This window comes from Zonotrichia leucophrys, chromosome 20 (genome assembly GCF_028769735.1).
Source record: "Zonotrichia leucophrys gambelii isolate GWCS_2022_RI chromosome 20, RI_Zleu_2.0, whole genome shotgun sequence".
Lineage (NCBI taxonomy): Eukaryota > Metazoa > Chordata > Aves > Passeriformes > Passerellidae > Zonotrichia > Zonotrichia leucophrys.
Genome location: NC_088189.1, coordinates 7,254,774 through 7,274,473, shown reverse-complemented (window position 1 = coordinate 7,274,473; position 19,700 = coordinate 7,254,774). Strand labels below are relative to the sequence as shown.

The 19,700-nt window shown below is 57.6% G+C and overlaps 1 protein-coding gene across 6 annotated transcripts; it reads left to right on the top strand.

Moving 5' to 3' along the window:
* Window positions 1–519: 519 nt before the first annotated feature.
* Window positions 520–18,808, top strand: BCL2L1 (BCL2 like 1). Of its 6 annotated transcripts, none has more exons than XM_064730338.1 (3): window positions 520–691; window positions 1,664–2,324; window positions 17,114–18,808. In XM_064730338.1, exons 2-3 carry the CDS (start codon window positions 1,770–1,772, stop codon window positions 17,249–17,251), a joined length of 693 nt encoding a protein of 230 aa, XP_064586408.1. In that variant the 5' UTR covers window positions 520–691; window positions 1,664–1,769; the 3' UTR covers window positions 17,252–18,808. The 6 variants fall into 6 exon arrangements, with proteins under 6 accessions (XP_064586408.1, XP_064586405.1, XP_064586409.1 ...); XM_064730335.1 differs by having other exon boundaries at window positions 1,659–2,324; XM_064730339.1 differs by lacking the exon at window positions 520–691 and adding an exon at window positions 908–1,098.
* The last annotated feature ends 892 nt before the right edge of the window (window positions 18,809–19,700 follow it).

Here is a 19,700-nt window from a genome sequence, read left to right as displayed (position 1 = left end):
GGCTTTCACCGCCTGGTAAGACCGTCTTGGTTTCTCAATGCTGTGAGGAGAAAGTGCCCCTTGTGCAGGGTGTTATGGACCCCAAGTGCTGCATAATCTTCCCAGCGGCCTTGCAGATGGATGGGCAGCCAGCTGTTAACGGCGGGGCAGGACCCGGCTGCCACAGGCGCTTTCACTGCTCCGGCACTACCCGCATAAACATCCCCTCACAACCCCGCCACTGACTCCCTGCGTACTGTGGAGATACACAACACCCCACGTTAGTCCGGGACTGCTGTGAGGGGTTTGCGGCCGTGTCAGTGGCAGGTCCGTGCCCGCAGGGCGCGGTGAGAGTGGAGGCCCGAGCTGACCCCGCCATGGCCGGCAGGAGGCGCCAGAGCTCCGCCCTCCGCCCGGCACCTTCGCGCCTGCGCAGCGGCCCATCCGGCTAAGCGCGTGCGCTCCGTGCCCCCGCGCAGTCCAACCGACACTCCTCGCCCAGCCTCGAGGCGCCGTGCGCATGCGCGCCGCCCCCTTGCCCCCTCCCACCCTACCGCACCCCCCCAGCCGCTCGGCGGGCGATGTGGAAGGAATCCCGGGACTGCTGAGCGGGCCGAGGCCCGGCGGGGCTCCCGGCGACCTCCGGCCTCGCTGCTAGCCGGGCCCGCGCGGCAGAGCCGAGAAGGACGCGGACCCTCAGTCGGGCGCTGAGGTGAGGGGCGGGGTAGGGTAAACCTTGAGTGACGCGCGGCTCAGCCAAAGGGAGAGGCCGCAGCCGGGCCCCGCCCCTCCTGGCCGCTGATTGGCTGGCGTGTCGGCTGCGCGGGCGCCGTGTCGGCCCTCGTGCGCGGCCCCGCCCCCCAGGTACGGCGACCGGTGGGGCCGTCCGGGTACCTGGGGGGGGCGATCCGGTTCTAGGGGGGGTGGGTTCGGGGCCCTGGGGGAAGCGGTCCGGTGATTGGAGGGGCAGTCCGGTGGCCGGGAGGACCGGCTACCCCCTGCGGTGCTCCCGCCTGCTGCTGCCCGGCGTGTCAGCGTCCCGGCCGCAGCGGCAGCGCGCCGCTAACCGTGACTGGAATCGCTGCCGTAAGGACGCCGGGCCGTGCGGCGGCTCCCGCGGTGAGGAGCGCTCGCCGGTTTCAGCGGTTTATCCTCTCCTCCTGCGGGGAGTGAGGAGCTTCGGGGCGGCGGGGGCTCCGGTTACCGTCAAACCGGGCCGCCCTGGGGCTGCCGTGATCCCTCGGTAGCGCTGCCCGCCCGCTGCCGCCGCCGCAGCCGTTGGGTAACGCCGGCGGAGGGGGCGGAGGCGCCGGGCCCTTTAACGGGCGGGGCGAGGCGGGGGCGGTGCTGTCGCGTTCCGGGCCGACCCGAAGCTCCAGCAGAACAAGAACCGCCTCCGCCCCGGCCCGCAGCCGGCCTGCCAGGCGCAACCCGCAGCCGGTGAGATCTGGGGTCTGCTCGGAGCGAGCCTGGGGCTCCCCGGGGCTCGGGGCTGCTTGCCGGGGGAGGGGGTGTTGTGGTCGGCTCTCTGTGCGGCTTCAATCTGGTGGCCCTGAGCCTCGGCGTAGAGCTGCGGGGTGATCTCAGTATAACGATAAGCTATCGGTGGTAATGGCGCGGGTGCATCTAAGAGCTGTGGCATTAACCGTTTCGGTGCCTCTCTCCTCCTCTGTGCTAAGGTCAGATGCTTCCATCGGTCGCGAGGAAGAGGAGCAGGGTCGAGACTTGCTAAGTGCTGATCTGCTTGTGCTCCGGACCATGGACTCATTGAGGGCGTCCCAGGTGTGAAAATGTACAGCAGTAACCGGGAGTTAGTGATTGACTTTGTTTCCTACAAGCTCTCACAGAAAGGATACAGCTGGAGTCAGCTGGAGGAGGAGGATGAGAACAGGACTGACTTTGCAGGGGAGGAGGACGAGATGGACGGGGTCCTCAACGGGAGCCCCTCCTGGCACGCAGCCAGCAGCCACATAGTGAACGGAGCCACCGTGCACCAGAGCAGCCTCGAAGTGCACGAGATCCGTCGAGCAGCCGACGTGAGGCAGGCGCTGAGAGAGGCGGGGGATGAGTTCGAGCTGAGGTACCGGCGGGCGTTCAGCGACCTCACCTCCCAGCTCCACATCACCCCCAGCACGGCGTATCAGAGCTTTGAGCAGGTAGTGAACGAACTGTTCCGCGATGGAGTGAACTGGGGCCGCATCGTGGCTTTCTTCTCCTTCGGAGGAGCCCTGTGCGTGGAGAGCGTTGTTAAGGAGATGAGGGTATTGGTGAAACGCATCGTGTCTTGGATGACCACGTACTTGACCGACCACTTAGACCCCTGGATCCAGGAGAATGGCGGATGGGTAAGAACACCTCTGTGTGCTGGGGGTGGCTGCCCGTGCCCTCCCTCGCTCCAGGCTGGCAGTGGGGCTGGTCAAACCGGCAGCTCCCTGCAATGTTTGTGCTAGAGCTTGTCCTACCCCTTGCAGGGAGGATAAAGGGTGTGTGGTCTTGCCTTCTGTGCTCTAAACCCTGTCCCAAGAGGGTCAGCCCACCGTGCTTTTTCTCCATCCCTGCTTTTTCTCCTCCCTGGATATTATGTAAAAGACCTGTTTTTCCAAGAGCCTTTGGAAATCTAATGTCATCCAAGCTTGTTCTTCAAGGAGAGCCCTGGCTTTGGGGCATGTTCCCAGTGTCATTAATAGCAGGGAGTGGAGCTTCCTCCTCTCCAAGGCAGTGTTGTGGTGGGCTGGCTGGTGGTTTGCAGAGGTAGCAGCTACTTCTTCATTCTGGAAACAGCTTTTGCCTTGCTCATGGTGAAGTGAATCCCACAGCAGATCTCGGTGGGTGGGTGGGCTTCTGGGACTCTCTGAGCTGGTGTGGTGGGAGCCAGGGCCGAGGTGGAGGCAACCTCTGTGCTGGGGAGCTGCTAAGCCTGCAGCTGCTTTTCCCTTGGCAGGGAGCAGTGCTCCCAGCTGCCCCAGCAGCAAACCCTGGGAGCTCTCAGTGGTGAGGTATTAACATGAATAAGCATTTCTTCAGGAAGCATTCTTGAAATGCCGGGTCCGGCTGTGCGGTGCAGCCTGGGACTGCCGGCGGGAGGTATATGACCTACAGATGTCTGAGTTTTCATTTGGCTTCTGCATCTTAGTGATTCCCTGCTGCTGTAACCTTTACCGGTTCCCACTGGAAAGAGTTCATGCTGTCAGGCATTGGCATCTGAACAGTGGGGAATTGCCTCCTTGCTGGGAGCTGGGGCCTCTCAGCCCCCTTCAGCTCGCAATCCATTGGCAGAGCCCAGCATTTTGGGAAGGGGACAGGAGCCTTTGAGCCCAGCGTTGTGCTCTGCACCCTCCTCACAGAGAAGAGGTTCTCCCCAGCTCCCCGTGCCTGGCCAGCAATGCTGGGGACCCGGAGAAGGAGAGCCGGTGTACCCAGGGAGAGGGAGCTGGTTCAGGAAGGGTGAAAAAATTCCAGGAATTTGACCGCCCTGGGGCACTGCCTGGGTGGGGCTGCTCAGGCAAGGAGAGGAGCTTGGTTTCGATTAATGGCCTGGGATCTGCTGGCCATTTCATCTGGCTGTATGTGGCCCATTAGCTCTCTCATCCTGCAGATAACCCTGGCCAAATACAGAGTTCCTTCCCCCTCCCTCTGCTTTTGGCTTTTAGACCACAGATTAGTTTTGGAATTAAGTGATCAAACTGGGGTTTCCAAGCTAGTGTGGCTGTTGCTGTTAGTGACGGATTGGGCTGTATCCTGGAGACCTAGGCGATAATGCAATCTGATTTTTTGTAAATGAACTCTCTGGGGGATTTAGATTAAATCACTGGTGGAAAATCACTGGTCCCTGCTGTGGGGAATCAAACACCTCCTCCCTCTGTTCCCCACCCCCAACCCACACGATTCAGACTCTTCAATTTTTTTGTGTCTGTCTCTAAATTAATTGTTTGGAACAAATATTTGTTCAACAGATTGCGGAAGGGTCAGGACTCCTCTCTATCTGACCCGCCCACCAGCTCTCTCTTTGAAAAATGCCGTTTCCCACTCAGCGGACCGCCTTGCTCTCTTGTTCTAACCTTGAACCAGGCTTTTAACTTCCCTGCCCAGGCTGTGCTGCTGCCTGGGCTATGCTGGGAGCTGAATGGAAGCCAGGCAGGGTGGTGAAGGCCGGAGTGTGGGGAGTCCACAGCACCAGCCACCAAAAACCAGCCCTGGGCAGTGTTGCTGCTGCCAGCCTGTTGCAAACCCTGAGTGCTCATTTGACAGTGCTCATTTGAGCTTTCATCATGTTCCTTCCTGTAGGAAGCCATGCCAGTCCACACCAAGGGACAGAGGCCATACGAGCTCCTGAGTGCGCTTTGCTTTCCTTCGCTCTCGCCATTCCAGCTGCAGGGAGAAAGCCACTGGCCCTCTGCCAGCTCTCCCTGCAAGAGGAGTGCCACCCTGGCCTGGCTGTGATGGAGCCATCCCTCTCCTGCTGCCCTGTTTGCACAGGGAGTCTGTTTGGTGCGTTGGAGCTGTTAGAGCCTGTCCCATTCAAACAAAGCACTCCCGAGAGGTGCAGCAGGCAGGTCCTGGTGAGAGAGATGCAAGTTCTGGCAGGCCTGCTTGGCAGGGCCCAGGTGGTTTGTGTTTTGGAGCACTGCAGCACTTCTCTTCCTGGAAAGCCCCTCTAAAAGAGGGAAGGAGTATGGCTCCATAGCAAGTGCTGCACAGCCCAGTTGTGTGGGAAGCTCAGTTTCATTCCCCACCAGTGGAACAAAGGCAGCATAGGAGGGCCATGAGGTGCAGGTGCCTTTGGAGGCTGCTGTGTGCTGGGCTGTAGCAGTTCTCTTGAGAAATCAAGTTTTGAGGCAAGGGGAAATAGTAAATCTTGCTCCATAATGTTAACATAGAAGTGTTTTGTCACATTTACTGGCTCTGCCTTGGTTTGCCCTCTGCTCTGCAATCTGGCACTGGGAAAACAAACAAACAAGAGCAACCCAAGGGGAACATTTAATAACCAGCCAGAAGAGAGCTGCTGCCTTGGCAAGCCATCAGATCCAAAAAGGAGGCTTTCCTGGGCCAGTTGCTTTGACCAGGACCAGGTCCCACTAGCTGTGAAGTTGAAATGGTGGTGCCAGCAGGAATTGGGAATTGTGGAGAGAGAAATCTGGTTGAGTGGGAGGGAAGGAGGGGGAAGCACAGGGTGAACAGGAGAGAGCCTGGCAGGCAGAGATGTACTGACCGTGCCTAATCTGTTTGAGAAAGGAAAGTGAGCAGTGGTTCCTTCCTGGCTGTGACCCTCCAGTGCATGACAGCTTTTCCTTCAAGGCTAAATCCACATTCAGAGTAGGATTTAAAGGGGGTTTTCTGGATGAGCTTGGAGTTAGATCTGTGGATATAGAGTCAATAGGTTTGTGGGGCATATGGTGGGGACCCACATAAAGGGGCTGCATGAGGCTGGACCTGAAAGCAAATAGCATCTTTAGCACCAGTCTGTGATACATGAATCCCAACAAACTGTGCTGGGCTGATGGAGAATGAACTACTTCCTGCAAGGGCTCAGTGTTTCCTGGGCTCTCAGTTGACACTGACCACACAGGACTTGGTGTGCTGGGACATGTGTTGTGTCACCCTGCAGAGGACTAAAAGCTTGTGATTTTCTTTGGGGAAAACCCTTTGAACATGTCAATATAGCAAGCTCATTTTTATCTTTTCAATTTTTTTTTCTGAATGATAGGAAATGACTCAGCCTGGGTCATATGACAGCTCACAGCTGGGATTTCGTCCTGTGCTGGCTCCAGGCTCCTCAATGGTTTCAGGTTGAGAATTAGACTTTGATTCTGAGCTCTTTGAAAGTGCTTTTTGGCCTTGTGTCCCAGGTATGCTGCACAAGCTGTCCCTGCCACTACCACATTTCCTGGGAGTGTGGTTTGCCAGAGTTCTGCCCTTCTGAGTGTTGCAGGTTGGGTTCTGGGGATGCCCCAGCACTTCTAATCCTGTTTGAGATCACAGCCATTTGTTCCATGTGGTGGTCAATGTGCAGCAGAACTGACTCACTGGAAATTACTGAGCTTAGGCAAGGCCACGCTTTGCTGTCTTAAAGATGAATCCTATGGCTTCATCTCAGGCTGAGATAATTGGGGTGTTCAGCCTGGAGAAGAGAGGGCTCCCTGCCAGTGCCCAGAGAGGCTCCAGCAGAGGTGGAGGGGGACTTTGGACAAGGGCAAGGAGTGACAGGAGAAGGGGGAATTCCTCCCTACTGACAGAGGGCAGAGTTAGATTGGATATTAGGAAGGTTCAGTGCCCTGTGAGGTTTATGAGACACTGGCACAGGTTACCCAAAGAAGATGTGGCTGCCCCATGCCTGAAAATGTTTGTGGTCAGGTGGATGGGGCTTTGAGCAACCCGATCTGTGGTGCTCAGCTGTGCTGTTGCTTTGCACTTTGTCCTCAGTAATTATTTTTCAACCTTGATCCCTTGCAGCTGAGATGATGGCCCCATTGTCATGGGGTGAAAAAAGTGCTGTCCTCCTGCCAGTGGGGTTCCCCATGTCCCTTCACTGTCCTGGGTGTTCCTCCCTGGCTGTGGGAGGTGCCAGCAGTGTCCTGACTCAGGCTGTCCTGCCTGGAGCAGCCAGCCCAGGTAGCTGTATCCTCACTGACAGCTGGAGATCGGGCTCAGCATGCAGATCCCTGGCAGCTCCTCACCCAGCCTTCGACCTGGGAGGCTTTTCTGCAGTGCTCTCCAGGAAATGCCATTGGAATGACTTCCACTGCAGCTTCCTGCCCGGCCCACAGCAGCATTCCTGCCGCTAGACCAAGAGCAGTGCAGAGGCTGATTTCAGAGCTTTGCTCTTTACCCCCTTTCCTCGTTCTCCTTCTTTGGGGCCCTGCCTGTTTTCCTTGCTGCCTCTCGGTGTGTGGTGCAGTTTGATTACGTTCCTTAGATCTGTGATTACAGCAGGCGCCTGGAAAGCCAAACTCCTGCCCGTGGCTGGCTGTGCCTCAGAGCAGCCCACTTAACCCCGGGGTCTTTGAGCGAAAGGGATAGCATTTCCTTCACTCCCAGGGGAGCCACTGGCAACTCTGATTCCTAAAGCACTCCGAGGCTCTTTAATCCGAAGAGCTGAGTGTCATTTAAAAAAAGACCTGTGAAATAATTAACAAACTGTTTCTTGCTGCTCTGTGTTCACAGCTGCTCTCAGTAATGTCATTCCGCCTGCTCATCCTGCTCCTCTCTGATGCTGGAGCCGTGTCCCTGGAGCGCTGCCCGGGGTCTCTCTCTGCTTCAGCAGCAGTGGGGTGTCCCAGCACAGCAGAAAGGGTGGGTGGGAGCTCTCTTTTTCCCCAGTGGAAGCTGCAGCTTTCTCTGTGTGTTTGGGCTGCTGTGCCTGATTTCCGTGGAGCTCTGGTGTGGTTTGTGTACATGGTTTCCCCCCGGGAGCAGCAACACGCCTGCAGCACACACTGGGTGCAGCTGAATGGTGATGTGGTGCTCTGAGACCTTTGCTGAAGCTGAGAAGGTTTGGTTTCCTTTGGTTCTTACCAGGCTGATGGCTGTAAGCACAGGCCCATCTTGACATTACAAGGAGTATTTCTCTAGCAGCTCTTTCCCCACTAGCTGTAAAGCCAGAGTATTCCCAGGAGGAGCTGGGGGAAGGGAAGGCATGGATATCAGTTGTAGAAGTGTTGCAGACCTGCTGAACCAAGAGGCGAGGGATTAATGGTGGCTTCTGCTGTGGGAGCAGAAGGGGGCTGGGGGCAGCTGCTCTGTCCCCTCTGGGGACCCCAGAGCAGCCAGGATGTTGACCTACCTGCTGATTCAGAGAGAAGGTATTCACCGAGGGTGGCTCTGCCTTGCCGTGGCAGGAGAGCAGCCACTCTCCTCCACCCTCTGCTCTCCTGCTCCACCCTCCCACAAGGGAGGGATGTTGCCCTTAAACACTATTGTTCTGAGCCACTAAAGATTAACGCACAGAGTGGAGACATGAAAGGGAAGCAGAGTCCCTCTGTGCCAGGGCATTCCTTGCTTTGTTGCCCTGACCTTGGACAGGGAAACTTCGTCCTCCCTGCTCCTCACCTGGAAGGATGTGCGGGATGAGTTCTTGGTGCGAGATCTCTTTGAAGTCCCGCTCCTAATCATTTCTGAGATGCCAAGAGCTCAGGTTAAGGAATATGCATTCCAGAGGCGTGGGAGAGCTTCTCCCACAGCGCAGCCATGGAGGGGGGCAGCGGGGCAGGCTCAGGGCACGCTGGCACCCATCCTGGTCAGGTGGGGAGGAGGGTTACCCTGCCACAGCACAACAGCCCAGCGGAACGAGGGTGCCGAGGGCTGAGCCGTTAGCAGATGGCTCCAGCTGGGCTCACCGGAGAGCAGGTGTGGGTTTCGGGAGCAGCCTTTTAAGAGAGATGTCAGTTTTGAACCCGGGAGGCTCAAGGGGCTGAGCCGTGGCTGCCACAACTCGCATGCTGGGGAGCTGTGACCTAGTTGTGCTGTAGAAATGCTCGGTTTATTTTTTTATTTTTAGGTATTTTGCTTATTTTATCCTCATGTTTAATTTAGTTAGCAAAAAAAAAAAAAAGAATCGGAGGGCTGAGCAGTGCTGGGAAGGACTGCCTGCAGGCGGGAACGCCGCTGCAGCTCCGTGCATCTCTCCAGCCGCCCGTGCCTTGTCTCGGACACGTGCTCACGTGTACCAGCCCAGTGCTGTCTCTCAGGATCTCTTTAATGGGAAACCCAGTGCACTCAGCGCTGCTGCCTGCCTCCGGGGTAGCGAGGGAGGGAGGGAGGAGCGGGATTCGGAGCGTTAACCAGAGAGGCTCCCGTGGCCACAGGGACTGTTTGAGTGTTGTGCTGTAACTGGTCTGCCTTCCCTCTGCTGCTGGGAGCAGGAAGCTGGGGGAGTTTGGTGTTTCAGGGGGCTTTGGGCTGGTTACTTTTTTGACTGCTGCTTGCTTCTACACTGGCACAGCAGGCCCAGGGAAGGGTAATGGGCTGTATCTGCAAAGAGGGAAGTTTCAGGGGGTTGTGCGATTCCCTTGGGGAAAGCTGTTTGAATTTATTGCATTATCCTCCTTCCTGCTCAAGCTTGTGTTTCAGCTGTGTCTGCAGACGTAGCTGCTGATTTAAGTAGATCCAATTAGTAGCTAGCTCCTGGCATCAGTATCCTGCTTGGGGAGATGAGCCCTGGAGATGAGGAGCCTCCGGTGGGAGCAGGGCTGGGCTCAGCCTTTCAGCCCCTGTTCCTGATCTAGGATGGACCCAGAGTTCCCCAGCTCACAGCCCTGCACCTGAGCTCAGAGGGAAACCGAGGCAGGTGTCTTTGCCTGGCCAAGAACAAAGAGCAGGCAGGTTCTCCCTGCCTGTACTGCTGCCAGGCAGGTGCTCTTAAGAGTGAAATCAAATACTCTAAAACGTGGCAAGCTGGCAGCAGGCAGGGCTTGGAGCAGGAGCTGGAGCTGTTCACGCTGGGACTGTGCAAGGGGCCTGTGGGCAGAGCCACGCAGTGCCCTGGCTCCTGGGGTAGGATTCTAAAGGGAGCTGCTGGAGCTGCCTCCTGAAGGAGCATGGAAGGGTTTTCTTCTCTGCTGGAGGATGAAGGGCTCTTTGTGAAGCTCAGAGAAGAGGTCTAGTCTGGCACGGAGCTGGTTTAGTTTGAATGCACCTAGTGCCATGATCAGGTGGAGCAGGATGTGTCTGCATTGCTTCTCTGAACAACACCAGTGCCATTTGCCCATCTCCCTGGTTTGTGCCACCATGGAAGCTGTGGAAGGCTGGGAACACTGCCTGTGTTGTGCAGGGAGCACGTCTGGTGGCAGTACGTGGCATTACTCTGTGTGTGTGACTTGTGGTGAGCTGGCTTAGGGTTTGGGCTGGGATGTGGGTGCTGGGTGTGTGTGTGGCCCTGGGTAGTGCCTGGGTGACATATGACTTACATATGGAGAAAATGAGGTGTTGCTACCTGTAAATCGGCCATCATGGAGTGTTGCAAGTGCCTTCATTCTGTACTCGTATGGCTCGCCAGTGTATTAAACTTGCTGGAGAGCTAATGTCTTTTAATAGAGCAACTGACCTCATTTAGAAGCTTCCAGTGCACCAGCCAGTGATTATTTCATGCAACAACATGCATGGAGGAGCCCAGGGCAGAGCACAAAGTCTCCTTCTCATGCTGCACTGCTCTCTCTCGCGTTTGCTGCATCAGCTGCCTACTGTGCTTCCTGCCCTCAAGTCAGCAAGGATTTTGCTAAAAGGGACTTTGTGGCTTGAATAATTTCAGATTTCATGGAACTGACAGGAAGTGAAAACAGAATGAGCACATCTTCCTCCTCTTCCTGCACCTCCACCCTTTCCCCTTTTTCATTCAAGTGGCATGTAAGAATTACAGCAGCCTCGTGAGGTGCCGGGGCTGAAGTGGGAAGTGGTAAAGCTTGGCTGTCGCTCCTCCAGGATGCTGGTGGACGAGTGGCTGAGGCAGGAGAACCAGGCAGCTCTTCCCCAGGATCTGTCCCCTCTGGGGACTGTCCCTGCACCCAGCCTGGCTCCCGTGAGCCCTGGTAACGCCAGCATTCCCTGTGGGGTGGGTTTGGTGAGGCTCTCGGTGCGGGTGAGGGCCAGAAAGAGCTGTCAGCATCGCCCACTCACCCCCTGGCAGAGGGAACGTGGCTCGGCAGCCGGGCACACGTGAGCGTGGCTCGTCTCCCCGGCACAGGTTTCCCCACGGTTACACAAGGGCACGATTGCACAGGAGCTCTGACGTCCAGGAAGAGCAGTGACAAGGTGAAAATTGAGCTCTGTTCCTGGGTGCCGGTGGCCCTGCTGAGGTGCTGTCCCTCTGCTCCATGGCAGATAACCGGGACATGAGAGCAGGAGCCTTCCCTGCCCCCCGAGCGCGCCCCTCGCACAAAGGCTGCTCTGCTGCGGGGCTCAGACACCATCTGTCCGGTGGGGACAAGCATCAGAGAGACCGTCTTTCCTCGGACTATTCCACTTAATGCCCTTTGGAAAACAATCCCATTCCCAGCAGGTGCTAATCTCTTGAGTGGATCCGGCTCAGCCAATGTGTTCTTCGCTGTGCCTTTGTACCAGAGCCGTGTCTCCTGCCATCCTTGCCTGCCCTCCCAGAGCAGCCCGGTGCTGGGCAGGGCTGTGGCACCTTCGGGAGCCCTCAGCCTGGTTAGCTCTGGGAGGAACACTGATGAAAGATGGATGCAAATGGATTAGTCATTCACATCGTCTCCGGCTTTAATACACATGAATGTTTCAGCAGATTTCTGGAACGGAGAGCGCAATTCCCTGCTCTCCATCTCGTGCTGTGCACAGCAGTCTCCCGGGGCAGGGACGGGGGTTACAGCTGTCACCGTAGCCTCTTTCATGTATTTGGAAAACGCTGAAATTGTGCTGAATGGTGTGGGGTTATTGCAGGTTCCCTGGAGCCGGTGATGAAACCAGTTTGACAGAAGGCTGCCGCGGCAAGGATTAGGGCTGGAATGTGCTAGTGAGGGTTTGTTTCTGCTTAGAAAAGAGCTGGCTCTGGCCTGGGCTAGGCTGGAGCCCTGCAGGTCTGTTGGGCTTTGGCCCAAGGGACAGCTTCCCTGCTGGACCCCCAAGCTACAGTCCCACAGCAAAGCCCGAGTGAGAAGAGAAAGAAGAGGGGGTGTTCTTATTTAATTGACTCTTTTGAATTTATGCCTGCCTCCTTCCCAGTCGCAGGTTTCAATGAATGCCCTGGGATTTGGGGAGGGCCAGCACCCCAGGGTCCACAACACCCCAGCACCAGCTCCAAGGGCAGGAAAGGCAGGAGGGGCAGTGGGTGGGTGGCATTCCCTGCCATTGTCATGGAGATCAGCAGCTGCTTCCCTGGAGGTCACCATTTGCATAACAGTTAGAGCTGAGTCTCTGGAGTATTTGCACCTGCAGCTGCTGTCCCCAGAGCCCCTTCCTCTCTCTGTTCCAGAGCCCCTTCCCCACCCCATTCTGAGCCTGCCTGGGGTTGCTGGTGGGGACCAGTGGGGTGAAGCTGCAGCTCTTCTGTACCCATAGAAGGGGGACTGGAATTAGATGATCTTTAAGGTCCCCTCTAACCATTCTAGGATCTATGGGGAATTGTGTGTTTCTGTGGGGAAGGTCAGACCTGCCTTGGATGGCAGGTTCCCTTGCCATGCTCCTGAGTCAGGTGCTCACCTTGACCTCCACTGCCCAGCACTGCAGGCAGTCCTGTGACCTCTGCAGTCACACTCTGTGCCTGCTGCCCTCCTTTCAGGGCTGGGAGTGCTGGGGGCCACATGTGGATACAGCATCAGGGGGAGCAGGGCAGAGGGAGAACCTCTAGGATGTCTCTTCCATTCATATCACAAAGGGACCCACAGAGCTGTGTTTACAGGATCCCAGTGGCAGCCTTTGGGAATACTTATGTTTTCTTTTATTCTTAAAGCTCTCAGCTGCCTTTTCTCCCCTGTGCTTCACCTCCAGGTTCGCATATGCCAGCCCCATGTGGTGAGCTGGCAGCCCAAAGGGGCTCTGGGAGCAGGTTGCTGTCGATGCAGGGCTTTGTTGTGGTCTGTGCTGAGCTGCTGCCTTTCTTTTTCCCTCCTTGTCTTGCTGCTCAGCACAAAACTGTTCCCAGCATCTCATTTACAAATGTCTGGTCATCCAGATGACTCTGCTCCCGGCCGGTGGTTGCTGTTAGACCTCTGAGCAGGAACACAGCTGTACTTACGGTGAAGGTAAAACAGAAACAGCCTTGTTTTCAAGGGAAACATTGCCTCGTGATGAGAATGCCTGGGTTGGGAGTCAGATGCTGTGGCTCATGCTGCTGGCTCGCACACAGCTCTGGGAAAGGCACTTAACCTCCCCATAGCTCTGTTGATCCATCTGGGAACAATGCTGACTTATCCCACGGGAGATTCTGGGGAGCCAGATCATTTTTGCTAAATCCCATCAGGCTCCTTGGGTTGGAAAGGCTGCTGTGCACGCTGAGGTGGGTGCTGGGGGTGTCTCACTGGGCTGGCTGGGTGTTGGAGCCCTGGGGAAGCTCCAAAGCTCCTGCTGGAGTCCAAGTCTCCATGTCAAAGTTTGACCAAATTAACTGGGATCTACTCCAGTAGAGGCTGGATCCTCTCTGCTGATTTTCAGAGCTCTGTCCTGGTATCTCAGTGACCTCCATACCCCTCACCCCTTGTGCAGGGCAAGCTTTGAGCCCCAAACTGCCAGAGCCCTCCCCTCTCTGCTCTCCTGCCTCACCAGAGGCCAGATGGGAGTTTATTGCCCACATCTGCTTCCTTCACCTGCCCTTCATGGCTCAGTGTCACCGAATCCTCTTTCCCCAAGTGCTGGGGCTTATCTTGAAAGAGGAACCTGCTCTGCTCTGCTCACCCTGAATGGGATCCAGCAACTGTTCCCCCTCCTGCATGGGCAGCACTGTGAATGAAACCAACCAAACAATGAGAGCCTCAAATTTTGGTGTTCCCCTTCCCAGGCTAGGATGTGAGTAGTGTCTCAGTCAGAAGTCATGCTTCTCTAGTCTGCTCTCCCACTTGAACCAGAGCACTTCAGGTCAGACCTGCTCCTCTTGCCTTTTTGCCACAGGGTTGTGTGTGGGCACTGGGCAGTGTTTAAATGGTTGCTGCATCCCCCACAGCGCTGGATTGCAGTTTGGGGCTCTGTGAGTGTCCAGAGAACTTTTGGCACTGCAGAACCTCCCTGCCCCAGCTCTGGGGGTGGTGGAGCCTGACTCTCCAGGTTCTGTGCCTCCTGCAAGCAGCATGTGCAGCCGGAGGGAAGCATGCCCTGCCCCAGCTCCTCCAGCAAGAAAATGAGCATTACTTCTCCAGCTCTGGAGAGGAGAGACAAAGGCAGGGGATTGCCTCTTGCATAGGAATAAGATCTGTGCTTACTCATTGCCTGCTCTGGAGCATCCTCCTCTGGGCCGTGTCAGTGACCCGGGGTGGGAAGGGGATGTGACGCCCTTCTGATGGAACAGCCTGTGCTCTCGGCTGGAACAGGCCCACAGAGTGGGACACTGACGTGCTGTTGCTACCACAGTCCTTGTGATCAGCTCAGGAATTCCAAATATTTCCTCTCAGATAAAGGTGACTGGGGGAGGCCAGAAATATCTGGACGTGTCCGGGCAAGCCTGAGATCCAAACACCAGGCCAGAGAGGTCGGGCTCAGTCCTGGCAGTGCTGGGCTTCAGGTGCAGAGCAGCCCAGGCCTGGGATGGTGTGGGAACAGAGCAAGCTGCCTTTCCCTAACCTTCAACCCAGCCCCAGCATGGGCAGGGAGGACGTTCTCTGCCTGTTTTCCCACTCCCTCTGGTCTGGGATCTGGTTCCCAGGGGACACATCTGGGATCAAAGTTGTGCAGAGGCTGAGCTATCGCAGCTCCTAGGGTGGTTTCCCTGGGGAAGGGCAAGGCACTGTCCTCGGGTCCCCTGCAGCCCCCAGCTGTGGCTCCAGCAGCTGCTGCTCCCTTCCCAAAGGAAGGAGAGGGGCTCAGGTCCCTCCCTGCTGTGCTGGGCTCCGCCTGTAGCACCCGATAGCTCCGCGCTCGCTCTGCGCCATTTATCTCTCCTTCAGCAAACACTTCCTTTTCTTGGAAGCAAGGGCTTCTTGGAACTGCCTTTCCCCAAAGGCACCACATGCCATGGAAAAAGCAGCATGGAGAGGCAGCTGCCAGCCCTCCTTGGCTCTCTGCCCTGCCAGGGGGGGCCTCTCCTGGTGCCTGCCCCACACAGAGGCTGGCTGGGTGTGTGGCTCTGTCCAGCCCTGCAGCCTTGCTGGGCACAGTGGGGACATCCCTGCTGTGGAGATGTGTGGGACTCTCAGTGAGGCAGGTCCCACTGAATCCCTGAGGAAATCACATCTGGGGGATGCAGGCACCTTCCTCCAGCTGAGCATTCTGCAGCCTCAGGTGCTGTGAGCAAGGGCTGGGATGTGTGTCCAAGGGAAGGATCAGCCCTGGAGCGAGGGCCCTGGCACTGAGAGGTCAAAACATATGCTGAGTTGGAAGGGACCCACAAGGATCATGAAGTCCAACTCCTGGCCCTGCACAGGACAGCCCAGCAATCCCACCATGTGCCTGAGAGTGTAGTCCTTGAACTATTGTGTAGTTACTATTGTGTAGTCACACACTACAAGAGTGTAGTCCTATTCAGGCTTAGTGCCACCACCACTGCCCTGGGGAGCCAGTTCCAGTGCCCAGCCAGCCTCCTGGTGAAGAACCTTTTTCTAACATCCAACCTAAATCTCCCCAGACACAAATGTTGTAGGGGTGGTGTTTTTTGGACAGGTGCTTTCTGCCCCAGTTCCCTGTGCCCCCCATCCCTGCCAGCCTGCTCTCAGTTTGCTGCCACTGCCATGCCCTGTCACAGCTCCATACTCATCACCACCTATCAGCATAAGGATTTCCTGTGCCAGAATTTAAAATATCTCCTTCTTGGGTTTGGGCTCTGCTCCTGTCCCTCTCCTGCAGCACATCACTCACTGTTCCCTGGGTGAGTGGACTCACCTTTCTCCCTGGACAGCATCTGCCTGTGAGCTCCATGCTGCCCATTCCTGCAGGGCCAGGACACAGTACAACACCTCCATAGATCCATGCCAGCTGGCAGGCATGGTGGGAAGTGAGCTGCATTCTGCCACTCTGTGTGGGTGGTGGAGTCATGGGGATGACTGTCATACCCCTCAAGAGGACTCTAAGTGAGGTGGCAGCAGTGACATGCTCCAGGGTGTGTTAGCAAAGTCCCTGTGTCCCAACACTCTGCATTTGTGAGTACCTCCTCATGGTCATGGGGTGTGGAAGGCAGCTGGGGGAGCTGTCTGCTGGGGCATGGAGAAGAGCTTTGGTGGCAGAGGTGAGTGCTGAGGTGCACAGCTTATCAAGGACCCAATCCCCTGGGCTGAGGATCCCTGTGGCCATGAAGAGGGACACAGCCCAGCTCCCTGGGAGTAAACATGCAGGTCTGCTGCACACCCTGCTTTGAAAAACTGTCTGAGCTTGCTCATAGGTATGTGGCAAGTGAGGAGATACCCTGGAAGCTGTGACCATCCTGGGGCTGTTTGGTGGGAGCTGGGAGAACTGGCACCATGTTCCATGGAAGAGAGGCACCTGGATGCCAGCCATGACCTGGGCACCAAACCCCCGCAGCCCTGGGGCACAGGCTGTGGGCAGGTGTGGGAGGCAGAGCTGGCAGAGCAGGCAGGCAGGAATGCTCCCCCTGCCTGTGCAGAGGCTGTGGCGAGGCGTGACAGCGTCAGCAGGGCTTATCTCTGCTTTCCCAGAGCAGCTGGGTTACTGGAACTGCTCTCATTTACCAGGAACCCAGGCATCTTGCTGGAAGATGGGCTCAAGGTGCGACAGCATCGAGCCCCTGCTGATGCTGAGCTGCTGGTGATCCCTGAGCCTGGAGCTCACAGCTTCCTCTCCATCCAGCTCTGAGCCTCCTGCTCAGCCCTGATAACCCTGGGAGATCCTGGCCACGTGTTTCCCTGCTGCCTTCCCTGCCCTGCGTGGCTCAGGGACCCCAAGAGCCTCCTTACCATGGGCTGAGGTCTTCCCAGCTCCTGCTGCTGCTGGAGGCAGCCGGCTCGGACGGGCCGGGCCGGAGTGACTGCATTCCTGGCCAAGCCTCGTGCTTGGCCTGCTCTCCTGAAGCCGTGGGAAGGCAGTAGCTTGGCGACCCAATGTCTGCCTTCGCCGCAGGGATTCGTGAAATCAAGCTCGTGTTGTGGAGTAACCTGCAAGGGCCAGGATGTGGCAGTGGGAGGTGGGAGGCTCCACTGTGGACACAAAATCACCGGGGGGATGCACGGTGTGGGCTCCCGCAGCCATGGGCACCAGCCCTGGTGCTGCTTGCACAGGCCTTGGCCAGGGAATGGAGCCCAGCGGGTTCCCACTGCAATGATTTCTATCACACTTGGATGCTAATTTTAGAGAGCCAAGAGCACGTGATGCATCCCCTGCCCTGCCCGCGTGGTGTTCTCCTCACAAATCCTTTCTGGCATCCTCTTCTCTCATGACTGTGCTTGTCCCCTTGCCCTGTGTGCATGATTCAGAGCGAGGAAGCACAAGGCATCTGTCATCTGCCCAGTCCCCACCACCGCTTTCCTGCCACCAGCCCTTCCCTCTCTGCTCCACTCACACCCCCGTGCTCACCACTCTCCTCTTTCCACAGGAGCGCTTTGTGGACCTCTATGGGAACGATGCTGCTGCCGAGATGAGGAAAGGCCAGGAGACCTTCAACAAATGGCTCCTGACGGGGGCGACAGTGGCTGGAGTGCTTCTGCTGGGATCCCTGCTGAGCCGCAAGTGAGCGGCCGCCGCCGAGCGCCTCCACCGCCACATCCACTACACTCCGCCCCCGAGCACCGGCACCGGGGCAGCCCCTCCATCCCGGCCGAGCACCCTGCTCCACGGAGTTCTCTCCCTCGTGCCGCCAGCTCCTTTTATTGTAGCCCGTCTTATTTACTGTTCCGTTGTGTTTTAAAAGGCGCTGAGGCCAATGCAGCACTTCAGCCACCAGCTCCCAGCGCTGGGGAGATCCAGGCAGCTGGCGGGGGGCACAGGCTAGAAGGTGTCCCAGCCCTGCAGGGTTCTCCAAATAATTTGGAAGAGAATAAACAGACTTATTTTTGCATGTGTGAGTGCGTGCGTGTGTGTAGATGTGTCACTAATATAAAAGTTCCCCAGCCAGAGCAAGGGTCAGGCTCCGTGCCCCCGTCTCTGGCACGCACAGGCACCAGGGAGAGGCAGGAGCTTCCCTGCAGCATCCCTATCCTGTCCTTGCTTCTCCAGTCAGAGCTCTTCCCTGAGGCAGGGGGAGGAAGAGGAGGAGGCAGAGGCCAGAGGTGAGGGGCAGAATCCCTTGGTCAGAATTCCTTTCTCCCCACATTCGCAGTTTCTGGGAGCTGCGGCCTGTCCCAGGTGAGGATGGTGTGCCAGGCCCAGGGCTGTGCATGGTTTGAAGGGTTCTTTGTCCTCTTCCTTCTCCTCACTCCAAATGTAGATGGCTGCGGGACAGTGCTCATCCCTTCCCAGCCTGTTCCTCTGCGCTGGCAAAGGAAGGAGGCAGGAGAGGGGGAGAGTGCTTGTCCCTGGCACAAAGGGCTTTGCAGAGAGCTGGGGCTGTGGTGTCCGGGAATCCAGAGCTGGCGATTGGAAGGGTCAGGGGAAGCACCTTCACAGGGGTGGCAAAGCCAGGGAGCAGCTGATTCATGAGACGAGCAGGGAAGCAAGCCCAGGGGAGATGGAAGTGAGGGCTGGCACTGGCTGAGAGCCATCTTCACCTCTGGGGAGCCTCTTTGGGGACAACAGGAGCTGTTGGCCTCTCCACTGCTGTTCCCGTGTTCCCAGTCCCGTAGTGCAGGCAGTGCCCATGCGTGGCTGTGATGGCTGCATGCAGTGACTGAGGTGTCTGCCTTCCCTCCCCCTCATTCCCACGCTGCTCCTGCTGCTGCTGGAGCAGGGAACCTCCGGCCTTTGAGCTGAAATTAGCTTCCACAATAAACGCCCCCATCCTTCGAAGCCCACCGCGGGCAGACACAGCTGTGTACATACTGCCTGCGCTCTGCTGTACATATACGAGTAGTTTTTAATTCATTTGTGAATACTATTAATGCTATTTTTGTTATCTTGTCTGTCCGTATTTATGTGTGGGACCGTGCTCCCTGCAGAGGCCAAGCTGGGAGGGATGGAGGTGAGGGGAGGACCGGAGGTTCCAGAGGGGCTCACTTGGCCACTGAGCACGGCCTCGCGCTCCTCATGTCGGAGCCACTCCGGTCCCGCGTGGGGAGCACGAGGATTAGCATTAGCCCATTGAACGCTTCGGTTTGCAGGTGGAGGTGAATCCACAAATAAATTTGTCATTCGAGCTGCTGCTGGTGCTGTGGTCTTTGCAATCGTTGGGAATTTGAGTGAGCCAAAGGAGTTGGCTTCAGTGGGAGGGAGGGATGGATGGATGGGAATGAGGCCCTTTCCCTGCCCAGGGAGGAGTTGGGGTGCTCCAAGGGCAGTTTGCTGTGGTCCAGAGGGATGGTGGTGGGGTGGGATGGGGTGGGGTGTCACTAAAGGGTGAGGGGGAGAGGAGAGACCAGGGCAGAGGGTGTTGGTTCTGGAGACATGGGCTCAGCACCCATGAGGAGGGCAGGGGACTCACAGCCTCGCTGGGACCACAACCCCCGCATTCCGGGGCTACCGTTCAAAGAAGCGCCTTCCCTTTGTGCGGGGCTCATCCCAGCACGGTCTGGACCACACAAACACTCGGCCTTTTTTGGGATGTCACGAGCATGGGGAACGCCGAGCCACCCCTCATCCCTCCCACGCGCCCAGCTCAGCGTTCCGCAGCCCCCCTCCCCTGTCCTTTCCGGGCACCCCCGGAGCGGGGGGCGGCCCCGGGCCCCGGCGGGCTCCGTGGGGCGGCGGGAGCGGCGGGAGCCCGCGGACACGAGCACCATCCCGTGGGCAGCGGGAGAGCTGCGGCCGCTGCGGCTGCGGGGAGCGGCAGCGCAGGGACCCCCGGGACCGACAGAGCCGCGGGGATCGGAGGGAACCGAGAGCCCCGTCCCCACCGCCCGCAGGCCCCCGGAGGGGACGGAGCCCCTCCTGCATCATTTCATGTCCCACCATCCAGCACCACGGCACAGCCAGAGCCTCTCGCAGCAGAGGACGCAGAGATGCCCGGTGGTGGATCGGGAATGGGACCGTGCCCGGCAGACAGGGTGATGAAGGGGCTCCCCGAGACACCCACAGCACACAGGGCTGAG